The sequence below is a fragment of the Elephantulus edwardii genome, unplaced genomic scaffold, assembly GCF_000299155.1.
Source record: "Elephantulus edwardii isolate Elephantulus edwardi_28Jun2011 unplaced genomic scaffold, EleEdw1.0 scaffold00096, whole genome shotgun sequence".
Classification (NCBI taxonomy): Eukaryota; Metazoa; Chordata; class Mammalia; order Macroscelidea; family Macroscelididae; genus Elephantulus; species Elephantulus edwardii.
Genome location: NW_006399846.1, coordinates 435,159 through 457,939, shown reverse-complemented (window position 1 = coordinate 457,939; position 22,781 = coordinate 435,159). Strand labels below are relative to the sequence as shown.

General features: G+C 38.3%; 1 protein-coding gene across 1 annotated transcript in view; it reads right to left on the bottom strand.

The window, feature by feature from the left end:
- Positions 1–22,781, bottom strand: part of LOC102863260 — a 475,179-nt gene that overhangs the window by 151,674 nt on the left and 300,724 nt on the right. The window contains exon 23 of the mRNA XM_006891348.1: positions 11,119–11,459. Within this exon, the coding sequence (XP_006891410.1) occupies positions 11,119–11,459 (341 nt within the window). The remainder of the gene's footprint in view (positions 1–11,118; positions 11,460–22,781) is intronic.

Here is a 22,781-nt window from a genome sequence, read left to right as displayed (position 1 = left end):
ATCTGCCAATTCCTTTTGATACAATGACTCAGTATGTTCCTTCCATTTTCTTTTAATACCTCCTGGATCATTTAACATTCTGCCTAAAGCATCCTTGATTATAGCAACTCTAGGTTTGAATTTGTTCTTCAGTTCCTTGAGTTTAAGAAATGCTGAACGAGTTCTGCCCTTTTGATTTTCTGACTCTAGCTCCTTGCACATTTCATTGTAATATTTTGCTTTGTCATTCTGTGCTGTGTTTTGGAATCTTCTGTTCAGCTCTTTAGTGTCTTGAATCCTTCCTTGCGCTTTGGCTTCTCTACGTTCCAGTGCAATCTTCAGAGTTCCTTCTGACATCCATTTTGCTTTTTTTCTTCCTCTTCTGTCTTTGTAATGACCGTTTGCACTCTTCCTCGATGATACATTTAACATCCTCGCACAACTCATCTGGTCTTCACTCATTAGTGTTCAAGGTCTCAAACCTACTAGTCATCTGTTTTAAAGCCTTAGAATCTGTCAGTCGCCTTGTGAGAGAGTCATCTATCAATGGGAGTATGTGAGACTGCTAACATTGCAGATCATATCTTATTAGGGGTTGTTCTTCCAAAAGTAAAGAAAAGAGCCGTAGGCCTTTAAAGTAGAAACTGGTCAGCCAGAAAATGATAGAAGGGCATCCTGAGATATATTAAGGCTTAAATTCTCACTATATATTGCTCCCATACCGGGGGACTGAAAATAGGGAAATCATAAAGATTGGATGCATGCAAACATCAACGTAGAGCCTGAGAGATGGTTGAAGAGAAGAAATACAGAAAATGTAACTAGTTCACTTTTATGATTTCACATTTTATTATTCCAATTATTTTAATGGTAATAAATGCCAAAAAATCCTTACAACTTCTAAACAGAAAAGATGTCTTAGATGAGTCTAAATGTTGAGCTATTCCAGCAAACACAGGAATGTTGCTGGGGCAGGATCGGTGTCACTACTCATCTGTCTTGGGACTTGAGGATTTGCCATCCCACCTGTGAGAGAGTCATTGCTCAGTGTGACTGTGTGAAGTTGCGGATCATGTTATTATTTTAGGGATTTTTCTCCTTCAAAGACTGTGACTCTTAGAAAATGTAAGAAGTGACAGTAATATAAAATTTTAATTTTATGATTATATAAAATGTATATTCCTTTACTACTGTCATGGCATTAGTAAGAAGTCTGAATGCTACACACAAGGAAAGTGAATGTAAGGAGGCAGAGAACAAGCAGTTCATAATATGAAGACTTCTAAATTGGAAAAGCATCTTTATGAGTGAAAGACATAACTATTTTTGAAAAATATTTATTGAATAAGTTTTAAACTTCAGTGGTCACTCTATCCATCCCCCCAGCCTGATGGCTTCACTGTAGGGCTTTCATAGGCAATAAATTAGCATGTACTGTACTGAGTGGCACTGTGAGAAGGGTGACACTCACATGGAAATGAAATGTTTGTCCAACAGTATAAATGTATCCTATGATGCAATTTTTGGCCTGTACCTATGTGGAATCTGGAGGACAAAAACTTGGCGACATGATTGGAAGAGATCCATATTTATTCCCATTCAAAAAATTAAAAAAAAAAAAGACCCAACAGAATGTGGAAATTATTGAACAATATTACTAACGACACACACTAGCAAAATCCTGTTGAAGATTAACCAAGAATTAACGGAACAGTACATTGACAGGGAACTACCAGTAATACAATCTGAGATTAGAATAGTTTGTGACACTAGGGACATTATTACCAATGTCAGATGGATCTTGGCAGAAAGCAGAAAGTACCAGAAAAACTTCTATTTGTGTTTCATTGACATGCAAAGGCATTTGACTATGTGGATAACAACAGATTGTGGCTAATCTTGGATCTTGATTGTGCTTATTTGAAGCCTGTACCAGGAAGCAGTCCTTAGAACAGAGCAAGGAAACACTGTGTGGTTCAAAATCAGAAAAAGAGTGTATCAGGGATGCATCCTGTCCCCATATGTTTTCAATTTATATGCAGAACAGATCATTTGGGAAGCAGGGCTTTATGAAGAGGAGTGTGGCATCATGAATGGAAGAATACTCATCAACAACTACGATATTCAGCCGACACAACCTTGCTTGCTGAAACTGAAGAGGACCTGAAGTGCTTGTTGCAGAAGGTCAAGGACTGCCATATTCAATATGGATTGAAGCTTAACATCAAGAAGAAAAAGATTCTCACCAGTGAGCCAATTGGCAGCATTATTATAGATGGAGAATAAACTGAGGTTGTTAACAATTATAGCCTTATTAGCTTCACAATTATGTCTCTTAATACCAACAGTCAGGAAATCAAAAGACAAACTGCATTTGGAATATCTGCAGTCAGGGATCTCTTCAAAGTGCTGAAAAGCAACAATATCAGTCTAGAGACTAAGGTGCACTAAATCCAGGCCATGGTCTTGACAATTATTTTTATTCTTCAGAGAGTTAGACAATGACTAAAGATGACAGAAAAAGGATTGATGCCTTTGAGATGTGGTGCTGGAGAAGAGTCCTGAACATACCATGGACTGCCAAGAAAAAATATAGGCCTATCTTTGAGAGAGAGAGAAACCAAGTCTCCCCTTGAAAGCTAGGATTTTGAGGCTTCCTATGTACTTTGAACACTTGGCCAAGAGAGACCAGTCCTTGGAGAAGGATATTATGCTTGGAAGAGTGGTAGGAGAGCACAAGAGTGGAAGACCCCAGATGAGATGAATTGATGCAGCATCTGGGGAAATGGGGGTTGGTGTGTCAAGATTAGTGAAACTGACTCAGGACAGGCCAGGATTCAGAACTGTTGTACATAGGTTCACTATGGGTTGCAGGCAACTCAACGACACATAATAACAATAACAGTAGCAATCTGTATGGAAGAAAGAAGTATAGAAAATCAATAACATTTTGAAGATGACCATCTTTAGCAGTTTAAATTTACTAGCTTCTTCTTGGAGGAAAAATAGACAATCTCCTCCCTATGATTTACATGCTTCAAACCCCCTCTGAATGTTTAGGTATGGGTTTATTCATACTCAGTGGCAATTAGTTTGAGTACTAGACCAATGTATTAATGGGTTGTTTGAACTCCGGTTTTGTACCCAGTTATTACTGCTCATTGCTCAATAGGAGTTCCCTACTAGAGTGAGGGGGAAAACCCTGTGAAATATAAACAAAGTCATAAAAAAGCAAGCTTACAGGTTTGAGAGCAGGTAGCCCACAAAATTGTGTCCCTTCTTGAGTCAATCTTGAGACTGAACTTTGATCATCTTTCAGTTAAAAAAGAGACAGACTTAGAAGGTGATCAACAATGGCAGAGAAGAAAGAGTGTCGTGAGACAGAGCTGTGAGGCTCTGACCTTTGGAGTTAGATCTGATAGCCTTTGAGCCTGGACTTCCTGGTAGAGAGACAATGACCCTGACATGTAACACCTGAGCCCTGTAACACATGCAAGTCAGGGCAGCCTGCATAAAAGTGATTCTATTTGAAGCTATATTGTAAATGTTTCTTTTTATTTTTTAATAAATTTTTTTCTTTTAATTGTGATTTTAATGAAAGCTTACAGAAGATAGTTTTTCATTCATTCATTGTTGCATGTTTTATCCTCTCTCCCTCCCTTCCTTCTATCCCAGTTCATTTTTAAAAAAAATAATTTTAATGTACATTTACAGAAATTTTGGATTTCCATTCATTCATTGCTGCACTTCTCTCCCTCCCCAACCCTCCCCACCCCCCAGTTCACTTTTACAATGAAATGTGCAAGGAGTTAGAGTTAGAAAATCAAAAGGGCTGAACTCGCTCAGCATTTCTTAAGCTCAAGGAACTGAAGAACAAATTCAATCCTCGAGTTGCTATACTCAAGGATGCTTTAGGCAGAATATTAAATGATCCAGGAAGTGTTAAAAAATGGAAAGAAAATACTGAGACATGTATCAAAAGGAATTGGCAGATACAGAAGAATTTCATGAAATAACATATGAGCAAGAGCCTATGGTGATGAAGGAAGAAGTTCAAGCTGCTTTGAAGGAAATATAAAAAAATAAGGCCCCAGGAATAGATGTTATACCAATTGACGTATTTCAGCTAACAGACGCTGCCCTGGACATGCTCACCAAGTTGTGCCAAGAAATCTGGAGAACAATCACTTGGTCAACTGACTGGAAGAGATCTATATTTGTTCTCATCTCAAAGAAGGGTGACCCAAGAGAGTGTGGAAACTATAGAACAATGTCATAGATTTCACATGCAAGCAAGGTTCTACTGAAGATTATCCAAAAACCACTGGAACAGCACATCAACAGAGAACTGGCAGAAGTCCAGGCTGGGTTTAGAAGGGGACATGGTACTAGGGATATTGTAACTAATGTTAGATGGATCTTAGTGGAAAGCAGGGAATAGCAGAGGGATGTTTATCTGTGTTTCATTGATTATGCAAAGGCGTTTGACTGTGTGGATGATAACAAACTGTGACTGACTCTGAGAAGAATGAGAATCCCAGAACACTTGATCGCGCTAATGAGAAACCTATCCTTGGACCAAGAGGCAGTTTTCAGAATAGAGCAAGGAAACACTGCGTGGTTCAAAATTGGTAAGGGTGTAACGCCAGGGATGTGTCCTGTCTCCATACCTTTTCAATCTTTATGCAGAACAGATTATCTGTGAAGCTGGGCTCTATGAGGAGAAATGTAGGGTCAAGATTGGTGGAAGATCTATCAACAATCTGCGTTGTGCAGATGACATAACCCTGCTTGCTGAAGCTGAGGAGGACCTGAAGCGCTCGCTGCAGAGGGTCAATGACTGCAGCCTCCAATATGGATTGAGGTTCAATGTGAAGAAGACAAAGATTCTCACCACTGGACCAATTGGTAGTATCAGGATGGATGGAGAAGAGATTGAGATTGCTCACAGCTTTAATCTGCTTGGCTCTACAATCAACACTCTTGGCACCAGCAGCCAGTGAAAGCCATGGGAAAGTCTGCTGTTAAGGACCTCTCCAAAGTACTGAGTAGTAATGGTGTCTCTCTGGAGACTAAGGTGCGTCTGATACAGACTATAGTCTTTGCTATCACTTGTTATGCCTCAGAGAATTGGACAGTGACTAAGGAGGCTAGAAGGAGAATTGATGCCTTTGAGCTGTGGTGCTGGACAAGAGTATTGAGGGTACCATGGACTGTTAGGAAAACAAACAGACTCATCCTGGAAAGGGATAAACCAGGCGGTTCCCTGGAGCCAAGGATTCTGATGCTCTGACTAACATACTTTGGACATGTCATAAGGAGGGACCGGTCCTTGGAGAGGGACATCATGCTTGGTAGGGTGGAGGGACAAAGCACGAGGGGAAGGCCCTCTATGAAGTGCATTGATTCAGTGACTAGGGTAAATGGGATGGGTGTGTTGGAGACAGTGCGATTGGCACAGGACAGAGCAGAGTTTAGGGCTGTTATTCATAGTGTCGCTATGAGTCGCAAGTGACTCGACGACACATACCAGCAACAACAATTCATTGTTGCACAATTACTTCCATCCTCCTTAGTCAATTTCCATATGAATGGATAGAAAAACTGGTATTTTCATACATTGGTATACTATGCGGCACTGAAAAATAATGAACTCATAAAACATTACACACCATGGGTGACCCTGAAAGACATTGTGCTGAGTGAAATATCTGTCACAAAAGGACAAACCTTGATTGTTCTTCAGTCTGAATTGTAACCCATTATATCTCTAGCAAACCCATTAATTGCATATATTGTCAGTGAGTTCTGTTCAGGTATTGCAATGGTTGTTGAACTCAGCAGGGGAGCACTGGTGGCCTTGTGGCAAGAACCTGCCCTACAATTTCAAAAGCATGTGGTTTGCATCTATGGGAGTACGATGGGTAATCTAATCTCGTGTGATTAAATGTCTCTGAAAACCTGTGGGAGGGTCAGCTGTAGTTCGGTTCCTATGAGAAGGTACACAACAAAACACCACTGAACTCAGCAGAGAAGTAGTTAGAGCCATTAGAAGATGGTTAGTGTTGGAATTAATTATGAGAACGTATGGATGCTATGTATAACTTTGTTGGAATGAGTTTTGTGCTGTCCTGGGGATTCTTCTTCTTTGTGAAGTTAGTGGAGATCAGATTCTATGAAACATATTCTTGCCATTCTGTTTTTGGAGGCAGTTTCAAGGTGAGGCCTGGAGATTTGATTTTCTAGTAAGTAAACAGAGTGATCTGTCTCTTTATCAGAAACTCATTTTTCCTGTCACCTTCCTTCCTAGTATTCTCTCTAATCATCTTAATTGTTTTTAGGGGCTGTTGAGTACGACTCATAGCAATCCTATGAACAACAGACCTGAACCCTGTGCTATACTGAGTCATCTTCATCACTGCTGACACATGTGTGTCCATTGCTGCAGTTACTGTGTCAATCCACCTTGTTGGGGATCATCTTTACTTTCTCTGACCCTCCACCTTTCCATGCACGGTGTCTCTTTCCAAGGAATAGCACCTCCAAACAACATGCCCTATACATGAATCACAATCTTTGTGTTCAAAGAGCACTATGGTTGCAGTCTTTCCAACTTTTCCAAGACTTGTTTTTCCTTTCCAGTGTATAGAATATTCAGTTCTCTTCTCCAACAACACATTTCAAGGGCACTGATTTCTTTCTGTCATCTTTTTGTCCAGCTTGTAGATGGTTATTAAGTGATTGAAAAGACCATAATTGAATCAGGCATACCTTAGGCTTCAAATTGACATCATTGCTCTTCAATAATTTGTAGAGATCCCTGACAGTAGACCTGCCTAAGGCTACACACCTTCTAATTTCCTTATTACTGGTACCAAGTGTGTTGGATTGTTGATCCAAGCAAAATGAAATCACTGACAACTTCAATCCTTTGTACACCTGTTTTGATGTTGCCTATTGGCCTAATGGAAAGAAGCTTCCCTTTGCTTTTTGTTGAGATATAATCCATACTGAAGGCTGTAGTCCTAATTTTTTTGAAGCAAAAGTTACAAGTCCTCCTCACTTACAGCAAGCTTGGCTTTGTCATCTGTATAACAGAGATTGTTGATGAGTTATCCTCCAATCCTGATGCCACCTTTCTTTTTACAGGGTCCAGCTTCATGAATATTTGCTCTGCAAACAGATTGAGTATATGGAAAAAGGATACATCCCTAACACACACCTTTCCTGATTTTAAATCATGTAGTGTTCCCTTGCTCCTTTTGAACAACAACTTCTTGATCTGTGTATAGATTTACATGAGCATGATTAAGTGACTTCATCTTACTTCTTGAGCATCCCAAAGGTTTCCTGATAATGTCCTAGTTTACTGTAGTATTAACAAGAAGAATTAAGAGTTGTAAATCTCAGCTACACTTAGTCCTTATGACCTATTTGAACTTTGGCAAATCATATTTATGTACTTTAATCATTATTGTTGCTATAGTGTATTGTAGAGTTGGAACCAAACCAGTAGTTTTTAGGGTAATAAATCACATGGGAGTGGACTACCCACCTTTCATTTGTGGAAAATTTGGTGGATTTGAACCATGTACCTTTGCTTTGACAGCACAATTCTTTACCACTAAGCTACTAGAGATGCCTTAATATTGTTGCTGTTGTTGTAATTTGCTGTCAAGGTCCATGTAACTCTTAGCGTCTCTCTGCTCAATATTTTGTACCCTGTCCTATTCTGTGTCTATCACACTGTCTCTAAAGCACCTACCCCCATTACTCCAGTTACCGTGTCAGTTCATCTCCTCCAGGGCCTTTCTCTCTTGTACTGGCTTTGTACATAGCCAAGCATAGTATTCTTCTGCAAGGAATGGTCCCCTTTGACAAAATGTCTAAAGTATGTCAGATGGAGCTTACCTCCATGGAGAAACTTGGTTTCACCCTCTCAAGAAAATACCCATTTGTTCTCTTGGAAATCCATGGAATGATCAATACTCTTCCAGAACCACAGCTCAAAGGCATGGATTCTTCTGCTGTTATCCTTGGTCATACTTAACAAGTTATTATGAAAACCAATTAGCTCTGTAATGAAGAAGGGTCTTTCATCTGCCATTTTGGGTAAAATTTTTCTCCGTCAGATATTGTTCTAAAGCTGAGTATGTACAATAGATCACACTTAGATTAGACTAACAGATACGGCACCAAAGCCGGAGTCTTCATATTGGGAAACACAAGAAGGAGAAAAAGTTTCAAAAACCACTAATGATTGGAATGATGAATGTGAGAAGTTTGAATGTAGGAAAATTGGACATTGTTAAGGAAGAAATGGAAAATGTAAATATTGACATACTAGATGTAAGTATTGACATATTAAATGTAAATATTGACAGAATGATTGGCACAGGACATTTTTATTTGAACCGTGCCCCTCTGGTATTGTAGTTGCAGCTCTTTGCCACTAGGCCACTAGAGCTCCCCAGCACAGGACATTTTGAATCAGATAATCACATGGTCTATGGCATGGAAATGAAAAGGTGAGGAATAATGGGGTTGCATTTATAGTGAAAAAAAAAATTACAGATCCTCTTGAAATACAGTATTGTGAGCAACAGGATAATATCCATGTATATGTTATTATCATTACTAATTCTGAAGCAGGAGTGGACTTCCTAAATAACATGCCTCTGGAAACTCTATGAACTTTGATAAATGTCAATAGTTGTAGAGGGGCTTCAGGCCTTTTGCTCATAGGGTCGCTGTGAGTCATGATCAACTTGAAGGCAATCATCAACAACAACCACATACAATATTGTAGAATATTTGTTTGGATGTTATCATTCCCAAACATTTATTCTCAGATATTTATATGCCGATGTGTAATGTTATGGTTTCTGGCTGAAATGTTGCCATGGGACAGGCTGTTATAAAAATTTAAATAAAACATTTTAAAGAACAGGAAAAATATGTTCAACTGACATTAGAACTCATTTATGACAAGAAGTCAAAATGAACCCTTAGTTTAAGTCAAGGACTATTTGTATTATGTTGTTATATTAAAACCAGAGAAAGACAGAAGATGATGGGGATAATTTGACTTGTTCTAGTTTACACAGCTAGAGAATAGAGTTGACATATTGAGTCAATCTTCGCTATTTGTAATATCGTGAAGATTTAAAGAGGAGAAAAACTAATAAATAGTTTTAAGCACAATGATAAGTTTATGAATTCCAGGCCAGAGAGACAGGAAATACACTGTTTGGACAGCTAGCTATACACTTATCCAAATAAACTACTTAAAGCAAACGGAAAATTGCAATCAATTATTCCCTTGTCAACTCTCCTGTTAAATTGTTCCCCTGTGTCATTTGTCAAGTTACTTAATCAGGTTTTATCATCGGGATAATGTCTCACTTCCTCCATGCTTCAATGATGAGGTACTCTTATCATTCACTGTTTTTCCCATCTTAGAACCTGTTGTTGTGTTGTACCTTCAAGTGAGAATGGGCCCATAGCTGAACCTCCAGTGGGTTTTCAGAGGCAATAAATCACTGGAGAAGTTGCCCATCTTTCTCTCAGGGAGCAGTTGGATCTGAACTGTGTGCTTTTGAGTTGGCAGTAAAATTTCTAAGTTTGTAAACCTTACATAAATTTTCACAGGACTTGCTCCACATCATACCTTGACCTTTTGTGCCTAGAGAACACTTTTCCTCCTACTAATCCTACTGCTTCCTATTATCAGCTACAATAAGTTTATTTTACCTTTTTTAACAATTTTACTTCTCTCCTTAATCTCATTCTAATCAACCTTTCCACCTGACTTCTCTTATGTCATTGGAACCTTCGGTTGGGTTTTTTAAATCTCTCATTCCTTCTTCTTCATTTTTTCTTGCCTTTGTTTTTCCTTTCCAGTTGCTTACTTGTTCCTGTTTTTCAAAGTTTTGGGTTCTTATGGATGTTGCTTTGAAAGAAATGGAGAGAGAGAATCTCACAAAGTGACGGTGGAAGAGCTGTGTGCCAGAATACTTCCTCTTCAATTTTTCTGATCCTTGTAGCTCAGGGAGTCATAGTTGGCACAGATTACAAATTCTTTTTGGATTTTATAATGAGGTCCTCTGCTCTCCACTTATTCTAACTCAAATCACAACACTGTCTTACTCTATGCATATCAAAACACCACCACCAATCAAGCACCACCCCAAAACCAAACTGTTGCCATAGGGTCAAGTCTAACTTATAGCAAGTATCCAATGTGTTTCCAAGGATGTAAATCTTTATAGAAGGAGCATATCTGTCTTTTTTCAAGGCAGTGACAGGTTCTAGTTAACTACCTTTCTCTTAGTAGTCCATTAGGTAATGCACTATGATGCTAGGACTCCTACTTATAAAAAAACCCAATTCAACTCACTGTTGTTACATTCTATACATGTACTCAACCCCACTCATTGCTGGCACCTGAACTGACTCATAACTGACCCTTTGTAGTATTTCTGAGGCTATCATCATCCGTAGGCTCCATGGGAGAAACACAGGCAATATCCTCTCATGGAACTTAAAGTCTCAGAAGAACTATGGAAAGGTACAGCCTTTGCATCAGCAGCTCAATTTCCTATAGTGTAAGCCCCCAGGGCTCCTTTTCTTTGTAGGCTCAAATTAATAGAGTCTTCAGAGGTGAGAGGCTAGACAATGATGGGCAAGGTCTAATGGTGATTGGTTTAATAAAACACAATGCATGCCAATAATTGTATGAAAGAAAATATTAATAAAGAATAGTGTGAAGTCACACACATGTGCAGAAACACCCCCCTCCCCTGCCCCCAACCACAAAGAACAAAAATACTTCTTCCTCCTTTTTTGGCCCTTGCTCCTACAGATTCATTGCCACGGAGGGTGGTAGTTGCAAATATTTATGTTCATAGGAGATAATCGTAATAAAACAAAGCAGTAAAACTTGATGTTGGTTAAAATAATCCAAGTGCATATTATCTTGACATGTATGACAACAGTATAAGCAAAGTTCAGTAGTTGAAACTTATAATTAGGCAATAAAAGGAGCCTATCATTCACAGCTATTTAGACCTGCCATAAGGGTAGAAAACTCAGCCTCTCCTCTTCATTGATTATCTAGCTTTAGAAAGTTAAGATTACAGCTCCTCTGAGGTTTTCCATCCTCCTTGAGCAGATGACGCCTGCATCCTCAATGTGCACACAGTTATGCTCTCCCCAACCCTGAGATGGGCACTCCCACACGTGGGTCTCTGTTCCTGTGCACTGCACTTCGTCAAGCCAGATAGGTCCTGATCCCACACCAAAAGTATCACTGAATTTAATATCAAGTGCCTGTCCACAGTCCAGCTGTTTGCAGACCACGTGGCCACCTGTCATATCCCAGTTGTCATCACAGATGGTGCCCCAGGATCCTTGGTAAAAGATCTCCACTTTCCCAGCACAGTGACTATTTCCACCCACCAGGCGGAGTTGGATGTTCTCTGAGGAAGAGAGAATTTGGTTACTAGGGATGTTTATATAGAAACAATCGAAGTTATATTTTATTTGGGAATCCTATCTGTCCAGTTGACAGCACTCTCTCCTAATGGTACATAGTCCTCTGAGTCAGACACAGTCTTTGTACCTGAGTAAATTGCTAGTCTAGTTTTCTATCAGGAAAAATATGTCAGAATGGTTGAACAACAGTAAATGGAATACTAATAGTATTTGAAAAATAGTAAATGGAATTTAATTAACATTTGTCTATAGAGTGGGAGTTGTTATATATGCCAATGTTAACCTTGGCAGATTCTTAAAAGGACATAGGAGAAATGTCTGCATCTTTACGCTAAAAATGTAGTAGTGTCTTGCTTTGAATGAGAAGGGTCAGAGTCCAATCATGGAGTCACTGAGTCCCTGTCAAAAGCCAGCCGATAGATGTACTTCTTATAAACAATAATCACCATGCCACTGAGGTAGGAGCTAGAATCCACTGACATGGAAGTTAGGACAAACCTCAGGTTGTTGTTACGTGCTGTCGAGTTGCTTGCGACTCATAGCGACCCTGTGTACAACAGCCCTAAACTTTTCTCTGTCTTGTGCCAATCACACTGTCTCTGACACTCCCATCCTGATTACCCCAGTCACTGAATCAATCCATCTCATAGAGGGCCTTCCCCTCCTGCGCCGTCCCTCCACCCTCCCAAGCATGATGTCCTTCTTCAAGGACTGATAGCTCCTTAGAACATGTCAAAAGTATGTTAGTCAGAGCCTCAGAATCCTTGCCTCCAAGAAGCCAGCCGGTTTAACCCTTTCCAGGATGAATCTGTTTGCTTTCCTAGCAGTCCATGGTACTCTCAATACTCTTCTCCAGCATCACAGCTCAAAGGCATCAATTCTCCTTCTATCCTTCTTGGTCATTGTCCAACTCTCTGATGCATAACAAGTGATTGTGAAGACCATGGCCTGTATCAGATGCACCTTAGTCTCCAGAGAGACACCATTGCTCTTCCGTACTCTGGAGAGGTCCCTAACAGCAGACTGTCCCATGGCAATGCACCTTTTTAATTTCCTCGCTACTGGTGCAGAAAGTGTTGACTGTGGAGCCAAGCAAAATAAAGCTGCGAACAATCTCAATCTCTTCACCATCCATCCTGATGCTGCCAATTGGCCAAGTGGTGAGAATCTTTGTCTTCTTGATATTGAGCCTCAATCCATATTGAAGGCTGCAGTCCTTGACCCTCTGTAGCAAGTGCTTTGGGTCCTCCTCAGTTTCAGCAAGTAGGGTTGTGTCATCTGCACAACACAGATTGTTGATAGATCTTCCACCAAAATCCACGATCAAAATTATTCTTCATGCCACCATTCAGAACTAAATAGTGAATGGGCCATTAGAGAACTTTGCTTATGATTCTAGGCTTCCAGCTCTATATCTATTTAACTTACTTTTAAAAAATGTGCACCTTAGAACTTAGAACTTTTACTTCCATAAAGAGTAGAAATATCTCAGTCACAAAAGACAAATACTGTATAATGCCACTGTTATAAAACAAGACTGATAGGGGGAAAATAAGAAAATAATGTACATGGCATTGAAACAGATGAAGGAGAGAACTATATAAAAGGAATATATCATTAGGTATTTTTGGTATGACAAGAGCCCAGAATAAGAGCTGCATAGCTGGGTAATAAAGTTGTCTGGAGGTGGGGGGTGGGGTGGGGGGAGTGACTGTATAACAATAAAAGAACTTTTTTTCCTAAAGAAAAAGTGAACTGGGGGGAGGGACAGCAGGGAAGAAAATGTGCAACAATGAATGAATGAATGGAAATCCAAGTTCTTTATATACTTAACAATAAAATCTCAAGTAAAAAAAGGAGTGGTAAAAGGGGAAAAAAGAGTAGGAATGGTGACAATAATCTGATATTTCTACAGGATTAAACTAAGAAAGCTAGTTAATGTAAAATTATTTAATATTTGTAGTTACAACATTGACTAAATGTATTAAAATTTCAAGATGGAGATTTTTTAAGGCTTTACCCAAACTCTACATTTTCTTTTTATCTTATGAAGCTTTTATTACTTTATAACTTTTTATTACTTTTGGGTCTCTATTGTTTTTTGTACAGTCATTCATATACCTTGTGTTTTTTATCATGTACATTGTTTTTTTCTATAATCACTCATATTCATTGTGTTTTACACAATTATTTACTATTGATCATGGCCTTTTATCATTCAATGTGCTGTTCCTATATCTAAAATAAAATAAATCAGTATCTTAAATCAAGCACCAAAGGCTGAGAATCTAGACATGAGAATGTCTGATGGCTTCTGTTGGGATGGGGAGTCCAATTACAACCTTAGTTACATGTGTCCAGCATGATGAAATTGAGAATCAATGTCACTATAAATATAATGTGATCTATCTTAAAATACTTGGCTAATAGTAAATCTAAGAAGGAAAGATATTAAAAAATTTAGTGAAACACTTTAGAAACTGAGTGGATATTTCTTACTCTTTGATTGATGAGCAACAAAGAAAACTCTTTCTCAGTTGAAGCTCATGAAATATCATGATGTGAGAAGAGAGCTGAAGAGAAGACAAGATTAGTCACTTAGAAATCTGAAAATGGGACACTTCAAAACCAAAAATATAACAAAAATAGAATAAAGAACAAAACATAAGTTGTATTTGAAATATGCACAAAACACTTAATACAAAGACCTAAAGTCATAGAGATGAGGGATGAAAATAACACTAAAGGTGAAATTAATGCAGAAAAGAGAAAAAGGGAGAGAAAACTGTCTTAAGAGATTGTGGGTGGGAATTTTAAGAATGGATGCAAGATATCAACTCTGGTATTCATGGAGTTCATAGAACACTGGGAAGAATATAGAAACATCTATACTATGACGTCTACACTATTTTAGCAAGTAGTCTATGACTAAGAGTCGGTGGTACTGACAAAAGTCACTTAAGCTAGATTGAAGACATTGGCAATCAATAAGGCCTTGGGAATTGACAGAATAACAATTGATTTGCTTCAGGAAACAGATGCAGCCAGTCATGTGGTCACTAGTCTAATCCATTAAATACTGAAGACAACTACCTGGTCAGCTGACTGGAAGAGATTAAATTTTTTCCTATTAATAGACACACACACACACGGGGATGCAACAAAATGAGGACCTTATCAAATAATACCATTCATGCCACACTCAAGAAAAGTCTTGTTGAAGATGTTAAAACAATTTAAGAAGTACTTCAGCACAAAACTATTAGAAGTTCAAGTTCCATTCAGAAGAGACTGTGGAAGTAGGAGTGTCCTTACTGACATCAGATGGACCTTGAATGAAAGCAGAGAATACTGCAATGGTGTTTACATGTGTGTATGGACTATGCAAATAGACCATGAGAATCATAACAAATTATGCATGACATTGAAAAGGACAGGATTTCTAGAACACTTAATTATGCTTATGTGCATTATGTACATAGAACAAGAAATAGTATTCTGAACAGGATGAGGGAATATAACATGGTTTAAAATCAGGGAAGGCATACATGAGATTTGAGAACTTCAGCATATGTATACAATCTGTATGCTGAACAAATAATCTGAGAAGCTAGACTATGTATGTGAAAATGTGACATCAGAGTCACTAACAATATACAGTATGCAAATGAAAATACTTGCTTGTCAAAAATGAAGATGACTTGAAGGACTTATTAATTAAGCTCAAATACTACTTGTAGTATAGAATTTACCTTGAGATAAAAAAAGAAAAATCCTCAACACTAGACCACTAAACATCATGATAAATGGAGAAAAGTTTGAAGTTGCTCAGGATTTAATTTACTTAGATCTTCTATTACCATCTATAGACACAGTAGCTGAGAAACTAAGTGATAGATTTTATAAATTTGTTGTCAAGGACCTCTTTAAAGTGTTAAAGAGCAAGAATGCACAACCACAGACGAATGGCCTGAGAAATGATGACACATTCACACAATGGATGTAGCAAATAACTTTGTAAATTATTGCCCAACTTGGGAGCAACTGGAGAGCATTATGCTTAGTGAACTAACTCAGTCCCACAAGGATAAATATTGTATAAAACCATTATTGTAGAATGAGCATAAGGATCCCCAAAGGGTGGGAGAGGCTGGAAGCAGAGGGATGTGGATGTGTGTGTGTGTGTGTGTGTGTGTTTGTGTGTGTGTAGGATATTAATCATTGAGCTCTACAATTTGATGGGTGTGGGGTGAGGGAAATTGAAAGCATTTGTTCAAATTTGTATTTGAGTTTTGTAAATAAACTAGTGGGGCGGGGTTTGAAGAGAAAGAGTATCAGTTTAAAGACTAAAGTGGGTCCCACCCATGTATGATATTTTCAATTCTTTATGCACATCTGATGGGGCGAAGAATTAATGCTATGAACTTGTGGTATTGTTGAAGCATTTTGCAAATGTCATAAACTCCTAATAGTACAAATAGGTGTGTCTTGGAAGATGTGCAGCCGAAATATTCCTTTCTAGAAAAGATGATGAAACTTTTCATGAAATGTGTAAAATGTTTCAACAACTTTGTCTCATATATTTTAAGTAGGTTATCAAGAGGGTTCTGTCTGTGGGGAAGGATATTGTGCTTTGCTTGTCCCTAACCCTAACCCTAACCCTAACCCTAACCCTAACCCTAACCCTTAATGAGACAGGTGAATGAGGGAAATCCTTAATGAGTGACTGCAACAATAGTCTTAAACACAACAGAGAGTGTGGAAATGGTGCAGAATCAGTTTTATTCAAGTCACAGCATTGACCAATAGCAACATGGGTTCTTTTGGTTTATTGTATGTTTTTTGCTTTCTTTTTTAAAATTAATTTTAATGAAAGTTTACAGACTTTAGATTTCCATTTCCATTCATTCATTGTTGCACTTTTCTCCCGCCCCCCTCCCCCCCAGTTCACTCTTCTCTTTGAAATGTAAAAGAAAAATTCTTTCATTGCTATACAGTTTCTCCACCCAAGTCCACTCCACTATGTAGCCTTTGTTTTGAAAAGTAAAATTCTTTCATTGTTTTACAATCCCTCCCCTCAGGTCCACTCCATTATGCATCCTTCATTCTGGGCTCCTGTCATGACAGTAATACCTAATCATATATCCCTTTTAAACAATTCTCTCCCTCATGACAAGAGTCCAGAATGAACTAGGCCACAGTCTTTTCACCTATCCACCCATTCACTAATCTCTTCTCTTCCTTTCTGTCCATCTTCCAATTCTCCACAATTATTTCTTTTTTTATGAAATTTTAAATTTAATTTAAATTAAGTTTAAATTAAATTAATTAAATTTAATTTTAAATTTTAATTTTAAAGAAATTTTAAGAAAATTTTTATTGGTTTTCATATAATAATTCCTTTACATTATGTTTCATTCATATACTTTTGTTGTTGTTGTGTACTGTAAATTCTGATCTGACTGGCACAGGAGATTGCCCCTCTTTCTCCAGTGGTGCACGTGGTGGATTCTAACCACGCACCTTTGGAATTGCAGTGAAGCTTCTTGCCACTAGGTCACCAGAGCTCCCTTATAAACATTGTGTTTTATACAATCTTTCATTTACATGTGTTTCTATGTATAGTCATTCATATGCATTCTATTTTACATTTTTAAAAATTGCTTTGCTTACACAGTTTATATATGTAATGTTTCATACTATTCTTCATTCACATTGTATTTCATACAATCATCCACAATTATTTCTATTTTTGTGTAAGGGAATCAGGAGACAGTTATCAGAACAGAGCAAAGAAACACTGCATTGCTCAAAATTGGGAAGGGTGTGCACCAAGGATGTGTCCTTTTCCCATATCTTTTCAATGTATATGTGGAACAGATTATCTGGGAAGCTGGGCTCTACAAGGAGAAACGTGGCATCAGGATTGGAGGTAGACTCATCAACAGTCTGAGTCAGTCTGTGTTATGCAGATGGCACAATCCACCTTGCTGAAACAGAGGAGGACTTGAAATACTTACTGCAGAGAGTCAAGGATTGAAGCCTTCAATATGGACTGAAGCTCAACATCAAGAAAACAAAGATTCTCACCACTGGGCTGATGGGTATTATGATAGATGGTGAAGAGACTGAGATTGTTAACAGCTTCAATTTGCTTGGCTCTACAATCTACAATCAACACTCTTGGTACCGGCAGCCGGGAAATTAAAAGATGAATTGCATTGTGAATGTCTGGTGTCAGAGACCTCTCCAAAGTACTGAAGAGCAATGATGTCAGTCTGGAAACTAAGGTATGCCTGATACAGGCCATGGTCTTTGAAATTAATTACTATGCATCAGAGAGTTAGACAATGACTAAGGATGATAGAAGGAGAATTGATGCCTTTCAGTTGTGGTGCTGAAAGAGTACTGAATATACCATGTACTGCTAGGAAAACAAGTTCGTCCTGGAGAGGGTGAAGCCAGGCTGTTCCATGGAGGCAAGGATTCTGAAGCTTCCTCTGACATACTTTGGATACGTTGCAAGGCAGGAGCAGTCCTTGGAGAGGGCGACATGCTTGGGAGGGTGGAGGGACAGTACAGGAGAGGAAGACCTTCAATGAGATAGATTGATTCAATGAGTAGGGTAATGGTGGCAGGTGTGTCAGAGACAATAAGATTGGCACAAAACAGAGCTGGGCTTAACACTTGTATATAGGGTCGCTATGAGTTGCAGGCAAATAGATGACACATAACAACAACAACAACATCTTTGTGTAAAACTTTATATAATATTTTTTAAAAATGGGTATGAATAATTTTGGAGTAAAGCACCAAGATTAGTTAATTTGTTTTCAGATGAGACCAATAACATACTTACATGCTAGTAGATAGTTATTGCTGGTTGTGGTTGGGGAACCTCTGCTGGTGTGGTCCATAGAGAGTTGCTCTGCTAACCTAAAGGTCTCATCTCTGATGGTTTGAATATTCTAGTGCTTTCTCTGGAGAAAGGTTAGTAATCTTCTCTCACGTGAAACCTTCTAGAGGGTCAGTTGAAGCAGTTTAGGCTTGATAGCATCGATTTTGGAGGTTTGGTTTTGGTTTTTTTAGTTGCTCTTGTTGCAGCTGTGGACTATTAAGTCAGAACCAACTCATAAATGACCCCCCAAAGACAGTAAATTGCACAGGAGGAGATTATCTGTCTTTCTCTAGCAGAGCGGCTGGCTGGTGGATTTGAATATGTGCCTTTGCTCTGACAGCGCAGCTCCTCACAAGAGGCCACAGAGCTCCTTTGTCGCTCTTGAGTTCTCTCTAACTCATATCAATCACCTAAATAAAAGAAAGAAGCATTTCCTGACCTTGTGAGAAGTTCATGGTCTTTGATTTGTTTGACTCCATTTTTTAGTCTATTGTATGCCTTGGAACATAGTAGCCCAATTTTTAGGTACTAGAGGGGCCAATGTTCTGTTGTGATCTTTAAGTTTTGCTTGGCTTATTTTTAGAAGTTGATAACCAGGCTTTTCTTCCTACTTTAATTGAGGCTAGAAGTTCTGCTGAAACTTGTTTACTACAAATGACCTTAATGGTTTTTGTAATACTGGCGATTGAGCTTCCAGCATCATGGCAACATGCAATTCAATATAGTATGACAAACTGACCAAACAAGTAGTCATTGTTGTTGTTGTTAGGTGTCAGTAAGCTGACTATGACTCAGTAATCCTATAACCAACAAATCTGAGCTTTACCTATTCTGCATCAATCTCATTATCTCTGATTGCACCAGTCTATTGTTATAGTCACTGTGGCAATACATCTTGTTCAAGGTTTTCTTCTCTTTCTCTGACTTTCCAACTTTTTCAGCATAACTAATCGAACTGGCAGTTTCCCACCAAGACCTGGACCATGCTAACAACATGTATATGCGACAAAGTTTCACCATCTTTGAGACTGAGGAGAGCCCTGTTTTCACTTCTTTTTTTTTAATTGAAATTTTAATGAAATTTATAGAGACTTTGGATTTCATTCATTCATTGTTGCACATTTTCCTTGTTTTCACTTCTAAGACAGACTTTTTTGTTATTTTGAAAGACTTTTGGATATTCAGTACTCTTCTTCAATATCACAATTCAAAGGCATCACTTATTCTTTTCTCATTTATTGTTCAACTTTCAGATAACAAGAAATAATTGAAAGACTATAGTTGAATCAGAGACGCCATAGAATTTAATCAGATATCCTTGCTCTTTAGCAAGGTCTTTGAGAGCCAGTTTTCCCAATGCAATGTATCTTTGGCTTTCTTGTCTGCTATTACAATGGGTGTTTTGGATGTGAATCCAAGTAAGATGAATCCAATTGCAAATTCATTGCTTCTCTTGTCACTATGATGTAGTCTATTGACCTGGGGTGAGGATTTATTTTTTCTTGATTATTTAGTGCAATCCATACTGAAGGCTATATAATCTTTGATTTTGTGTAGCAAGCTTCTCAAATCTTCATTTTTAACAAGCAAGTTTCAGTCATCTGCATAACACAGGTCCTTGATGAGTTGTACTCTACTCCTTATGTTACATTCTTCTTCATATAAACAAATGTTTCATTTTTAATTGGAATATAAATTTAATGCATATTGAGAAAGATCCAACTAATATGCATGTCTTTTCTGATTTTAAATTATGTAATACTACCTTGTTTTGTTCAATTAAATACTTCTTGGCCTATGTCTAGATTTAGCATGAGCACAGTTAAATATTCTGGAATTCCCTTCCCTCTTATTGTTAGCCTTAATTTTCTCTGATCCACACAGTCAACTGTTCCAAGCATTTTTTATTTTTTTTATAAGTTTATTTTATGCCAATTTACACACACACACACACACACACACACATAAACACACTTTCCTTCATGGACATTATGTTTCATATGATAATTCCCATAAATTTTGTTTTATAAAATTAATCATACTGGACTATGGTCACCATTACCCTGTCTTTTCAGGTCCCCACCAGATCTTTCCCATTTTTTTTACCTCTTGCCTCCATCCGTCAAAAAAATGTATGACTGTGATTTCTTCCCTAACCATCTCTATCTCTCTACTCACACTATTTTACTTGAATGTAATAGTAATGGTTTTGTTAAAGGATTTTCAGTTTGTTGAATTATTTGTTTTGGGAATGGGAAAAATTATGGATATATTCCAATCAAGTGGCCAGTCTTCTAATTTTCTTGGCTAGTGAGCACATTCAGGGCTTCATCTGTTGCTTGAAACATGTCATTGCTTTCCTGTAGATTCCTGGGGCCTTATGTTTTGCAATGTCTTCATTGAAACTTGAACCTCTTCTTTCATTATCACTGGTTCTTCCCTGTGCTGCTTCTTGGAATGGTTCAGTATTGATCAATTCTGCTTGGTACAGTCACTCTATATATTCTTTCCAACTTATTTTGCTGCTTCCTGCATCATTACAAATTTTCCCCATAGAATCGTTCAGTAATAGGAAGCTTGAAATTGTTTTTAAATTCTTTCAGCTGGACAAATGCTGAGCTTATTCTCCCTTTTGGTTTTCCAACTCCAGTTCTTCGAAAGTTTTAGAAATAGTAAAAACTGAAAAATTATTGATATTTAAGAAACAAGTGAGGGTTGCTTCTATATGCACATTAGTAGCATGTGATGTAGGCCACACATGAAGAAAATGTCTGTAGAAAAGTAGACATTTATGAACGATAAGCAGATATGACTTAGCATTCCATAATTCTCCTTTTTAATGTTTTCACTGGAATTGGAATGCAGGTTGATATCTATCTTTTCAATGTTTTCACTGGAATTGGAATGCAGTTTCCTCAAGATTAAATGTACCTCTCCTTAAAGTGACAACTGGTAAAGTCTTAGGTACATTCAGAAGCACAAGGTTCTTTCTAAATACTAGACCTCAGAGGATGTCTCAGAATCTTTGAGTGGTACAAGTGGTTAATACTGTGCTCTGCTGTCTAAAACAGATTGTAAGTTCAAGTCCATGCAAACATGTCTTGGTAGAAGGATCCAGTATTTTCCTTCTAAGTGATCAACCATGGAAAACAGTACACAATAAGCTTCTATTCTGAGACACTGTGTCACCAAGAGTCTGAAGTGACTCACAGGAGGTCAGCAAGAAGCTCAAGTGCCTCACTGGGGCAGGGAAAAGGGAGAGGTATTAGGACAGCAGAGCCCTTTACTTCCTCTCTCAGAATGGCTTCTGAGAGAATCCAATCACAGGAAACAGTAGATGTGCTTTTTCTCTCTGTGAAAATACCCTACCTCCTTTTTTCCAGGAATAATTATCTGAGACCCCAGCCCACTTCTCTATGTTGGAGGAAACATCTGTAAGCATTCCCTTCCCAAGTCCATTGTGTTGCTGTTGTTATGTTCCATTGAGTCACCTGCAACTCATAGCGACCCTATGTACAACTTCCCTAAACCCTACTCTATCCTGTGCCAATCTCACTGTCTCCCACACAGCTACTCCGATTACCCGAGTCACTGAATCAATCCACCTCATAGAGGGTCTTCCTCTAAGTCTCTTGTAAGAAAGAATAAAATTCCCCTCTAACTATTAGTGGGGGCTGGTCTTCAGCTTGAGTGGTAGCCGGGCAGTTTCTTCTCAAGAAACTGTCTTTCTTGGCCTACACTGACTGGGTTCTGTCCTACCTTGGCAACCTTACAAGAGGCACATCATGAAATCTGCAATATAGATTCTGTTATGTTTCAACTCTAATCTCAGTTAATTCAGTTTTATAAATTAACCGTTACCCCTAGCATTCGCATCAGATTTCTATGCTGTACAATGGGGTTGAAGGGTCATCAGCTCAAAGGGAAGGAAGGGAAACATCATGGGTAGGAAGATAAAGTCTGCCAAGAATTCAGTACTGAGGAAAGATGCAAGATCTGTGGGTTTTTAAAATAAAAAAATAAAAGGAAACCCAAAGTCAAGCTCAGAGTGCAGGTGCAGGGTTCTCTAGAATATAACTGTATAGTTCATGATTGCAGGGCTTCCTCCATAATCAGCGTGATTCTCTATCTGTCCATAACCCATACATACCATCACTACCACCTCTGTTACCAAACACAGGAGCTTAAGTAAGTTAGAGGGTGTGAGCTTTATGATTTTGCAGCTTTAAAATTGTCATCCCTTAGAGAGTAGTATTTACATTCACACATTTAAGCCTTCAAATACTCTTTAGATTCCCTAGGCCCTTTGTTTAGTGTATTGACTCTTTGTTGAATGTATTCTTTCTCTCTATACACATGCATGAGCATATGTATTTACACACACACACATGCACACACACACACACAC